Consider the following 4,356-nt stretch of genomic DNA (forward strand, 5'->3'; position numbering starts at 1 on the left):
TTACGTCGTCTAGGACATGTCGTTATAATTGTTGTCGCCCCTATTGCTTCTTCCGAGATTAAACCCTAACTGGTACAACATTTTAAAAACATACGGTAACAATCTAATTACATGTAGGACATTCGGATCGTCGGTAGGAGGCCATTAATGACGACAACTACTTTTAATGACGACAACAAATGCATTTGTCTAATGTCGTCGCTAAATATAGCACCGCTAGTGGCCTTATTTTTTGTTGTTATATATACACACACATAAACTTATGTGCATACATACATGCATGCATACATCATACATATATAAATTTCAGTTCCACTTAAAAAACCAAAAAATATTTTGTAAATAGTTATAAGTGATAAATTGTAGTGATAAATGAAAAAAAATAAATTTTAAACTCAACTTAACTAAAATATTTTCTAATAATATTTTTATAATCGTTAAAAGTTTTCAGATAATTAGCTTAAAATAACTTATAATAACGATAATTACAAATAACTCTATATAAATGATTATACCGTTACATTTAAAATCAAAAAAATAATGTTTGATGTTTTAAATAATTATAATGATAGAAATTAAAATATTAAGCAAATAAATATAAAAAAATTAATTAACGATAACAACAATTATAAATAATATTAAACCATATATTATATTTAATTTTATTCATGTGTAACTCGCAGATATAAGTCATTCAAACGATTGAGATCTTGCAGTTATGACAGATGTATATATTATCATATAATTCAAAATAATCAATATATTATATCAATTTAGTATGCGAATTATTATATCAAATATAACAACGTTACTGTTATATTTAAAAAAACATATATTTATAAAGACTTCAACTATATAAGTGTTTCTACACAACGCGCGGACATTCACCTAATAAAAAATAATTATATCTAATATTTAAAAGTGAAATACAAGTTTCTTATACAGTAAATACAAGATATCAAATCCAAAACAAATTAATAAACTTACTAAGTACGCACCTCAAACACGTCACGTTAGAACAAATGAAACATTGTTAGCTAGCAACGTGAACTACCTTTAACTTTTTTTTTATGTGTGTACTAATTAACAGGATGATAACGTACATAGCTCCACAAGGCATACGGATAAAGAAGCATATGTTTATATTTTGTGAAGTATCATCATCTTGTTATTAGAATGTTAAATATGATGATGATAATAAGTTACAAAAATATTTAATATTTTCAGCATTTTTTTTGTTTTAAGATTCCAATCTACAAGTAAACAAAGCATCAGCAAGATACCAAGATACATCATTCTAGCGAGAATAGATTTGCATTTGTGTTAAAATATGCTCAAAGTTATCTGTAGATTTCTCAATTGGATGTGAATGTGTTCCTTCATATGTTGTCACCACAATTCCATCATCATTCGATAGTCGTTGAACTTGCTTTTTAACATTGCATCCTTGATGTGTACAACGGTAGTAATTCCTGTGTATACATAAAAAATCAAAAAAAGTTTAGATTAAACTAATATGTCTAATTTAAAACGAATAGGAATGAGGAAATAAACCCATATACGTATTCAAATTTGCTTTGATAATAAAATGTGACTATGTTTGAAGCTGTCGATTTTCCTATGTTACCATAACCACTAGTTATTTATCCATATGTTGTTCGGTCATGATATTATTATACCATAAAACCGTATGTGGTATATATTTTAATATCAACAATATATTAAACTCTTAAAATATAAAACACTTGTTAGAAAATAATTGTTTTGTTAATAGTTAATACGTTATATATATATATATATATATATATATATATATATATATATATATATATATATATATATATATATATATATCCATGTGCATACATATATGTATATGCATGGATATTTGATTAAAAGTTTTAATTCATTCCGAGTGCTAAGTTTTGATTTAGATGAATTGTTCTCGCCTAACCATTTATGTTTAAAAACCAATTAAATCAAAATGTTTCAATTTTCAATATTATTTCAAATCCAGATTTTCTAAATCAGCTTTTTAATTAATACTAGCATATCTAGAAAAATCTATTTCAGTGTAGAAATTTCATACAAACTAAAGTTTATTATCATTAAGACATATTGATCATGTTTAATTACCTTGTGATTGATATAGTTTTAGATCTTGTTATTTCAATAACACAAAATACATATTAAGAAACAACAATATTTTTATATTCACTAGACGATTATAGTAAGATCGATTTGTTTGAAAGATATTAAGAACCAAGTGTATTTTTATATTTACTAGAAGGTTATAGTAAGATCGATTTGTTTGCTAACACAAACAAAAGTTAAAACATATTAGATTCTATTAATTAAACAAATTTAGTTATTTAAAATTCTAATAGATACAATGGTTAATTTAGAAGGAGTATATATATATGTATGAGTATACAATTATGTACCTGGGGAATTTATTGTTCTTGACAGCCTTTTGACCATATTTTCTCCATCTATATCCATCGTCAAGAATATCAACTTGACTCCTTGTTTGAAAAGCATGTTTCGGTTTTCTGATCTTCTTCTCACCTTTTCTAATAATAGTCTTCGCTGCTGCTGCCGCCATGATCAGCTGGCTACCATCTCCGTGAGCTAGGCCACTGCTGCTCGGAGAAACATGATGATCAGCCACCATCTCCTCGGAGTTTTCGTACTTCTGAAGATCTTTCTCCATTAACCCCATCTGCTCATGATAGTTATTGTAATCAGCAGGATTGCTATTCACCATGTTTAGTGTTAAATATGAAGAATTAACAGCTGCAGCTGATGACGATGGTGAAGATGACGAGTAAGAAAATACTGGTCCGCTGTTGTTGTTCATTTTAGAGAGAGAAAGATGTGGTGGCGGAGGAGAAAGGAAGGTGTGAAGAAGAGAGCGAGGGATTAAAAAGGAAAGGTTTAAAGGTTGGTCAATTAGCTTTTATTGAAGAAATGAGGGCGGCTATAGCATGGCTAAAAAGACAATTGATCACATTTCTTACGAAATGGTGAAAACTCGTTTCAAATATTGACCATAAATAATATTACTATTGATATATTTAATGTATAAGTATAGAAAAACTAAACCGAAATTTTAAAGTACTTCAAGAATAGTAATATTTAAATATTCGTCTTTAAAACTGAAAGAAAACTAATACGAAGTGAAATATAAAACATACATTAAAATGTCAAACAAATTAATTATCTATAAACAAAAAAAAATGTTATACGAAGGTATACGGGTCATGAGATACATTAAAAAGACCGAAATCGATGAGCTACAGTAGAACGCCATTGTTATCACAAAATTGTTTTACGTGTAGAGAATGGAGTAGATTGGTGCAATGTGGAGAATGGATTACAAATGAAACAACAAACTGAGAGAAGGGAGGAGAAACATATAATTAGTGGAGGCAATTGATCGAGAGAGGCAACAACATGTCGCCAAAGGAGGAGGCAATAAAATATAGCAAACATATATAGTACATCATATTTTTGAGCAATAGAAGCAACGTCAAATTTATGTGGACATGAGTTGTGTCCATGGACACTAAGGTGGGACCGAAAACTCCTGACGGATCAAAATATATAACTTATATTTCCGTATTTTTTGGTCATTGTCTTGTTTATCCATGAAAGGCTATACAAAGTCATTAATTAATGTTTCACGTTGCATTTTGTTTGTGATTAAACCGATAAGCCTACCCAACAAGACCGGTAGGCACAGGAGACGCCAAGCGGCGTTAATCAATGTCGGAAGCCAATGGCTTCGCCATAACGAACATAATACTATCCCGGCAATTCGTTATCTGGCGTTATGTGATTGTGTGTTACTATGGTAACGGGAGGCAACAAGGTTTAATTTCATCAACGGTAAAAAATCAGACCGTTCTTGAACAGTCGAAACCTTAAAAATAATTATTTTGTTTTTCAAATTTACTTGCCTATAAATACATATTCACTTCATTTTTTGCACAAATTACATTCATTTCTCTCTTCTTTTTTTACACACAACACAACTAACTATGAATCAAAACCCAAACACTTCTCGAAACACAAACATATCCCCTCCTTTAGGTTTTACACAATATGAGGTGTACGTAAACATCCTCAAGTCGCAAAACTCACTACAACTATTATTTTACGATAACTTTTTCAATCTCGCCTCACCCCCACTACAATTCCTTACACAAAACATTTTCAACACCTTTTCTTCCATGCCACAAACAATCACACAACTACCACTCACACAACAAACGGTTCCCGAAACACAAGCGCGGGGTAGTCGGAAACAAACGACCAAGAAAGGGAGAGCAATAAAGAAAGGGAAATAGGTCA

The 4,356-nt window shown here is 29.9% G+C and overlaps 1 protein-coding gene across 1 annotated transcript; it reads right to left on the minus strand.

The window, feature by feature from the left end:
* Nucleotides 1–889: 889 nt before the first annotated feature.
* Nucleotides 890–2,945, minus strand: LOC145034940 (putative WRKY transcription factor 75). The gene is made up of 2 exons (XM_078983510.1): nt 2,445–2,945; nt 890–1,472 (listed from the first exon to the last, which is right to left on the minus strand). The coding sequence occupies exons 1-2, from the start codon at nt 2,858–2,860 to the stop codon at nt 1,298–1,300; spliced, it is 591 nt and encodes a 196-aa protein (XP_078839636.1). The 5' UTR covers nt 2,861–2,945; the 3' UTR covers nt 890–1,297.
* Nucleotides 2,946–4,356: the final 1,411 nt, after the last annotated feature.

Source organism: Lactuca saligna, chromosome 3 (genome assembly GCF_052625555.1).
Source record: "Lactuca saligna cultivar CGN05327 chromosome 3, ASM5262555v1, whole genome shotgun sequence".
NCBI lineage: Eukaryota > Viridiplantae > Streptophyta > Magnoliopsida > Asterales > Asteraceae > Lactuca > Lactuca saligna.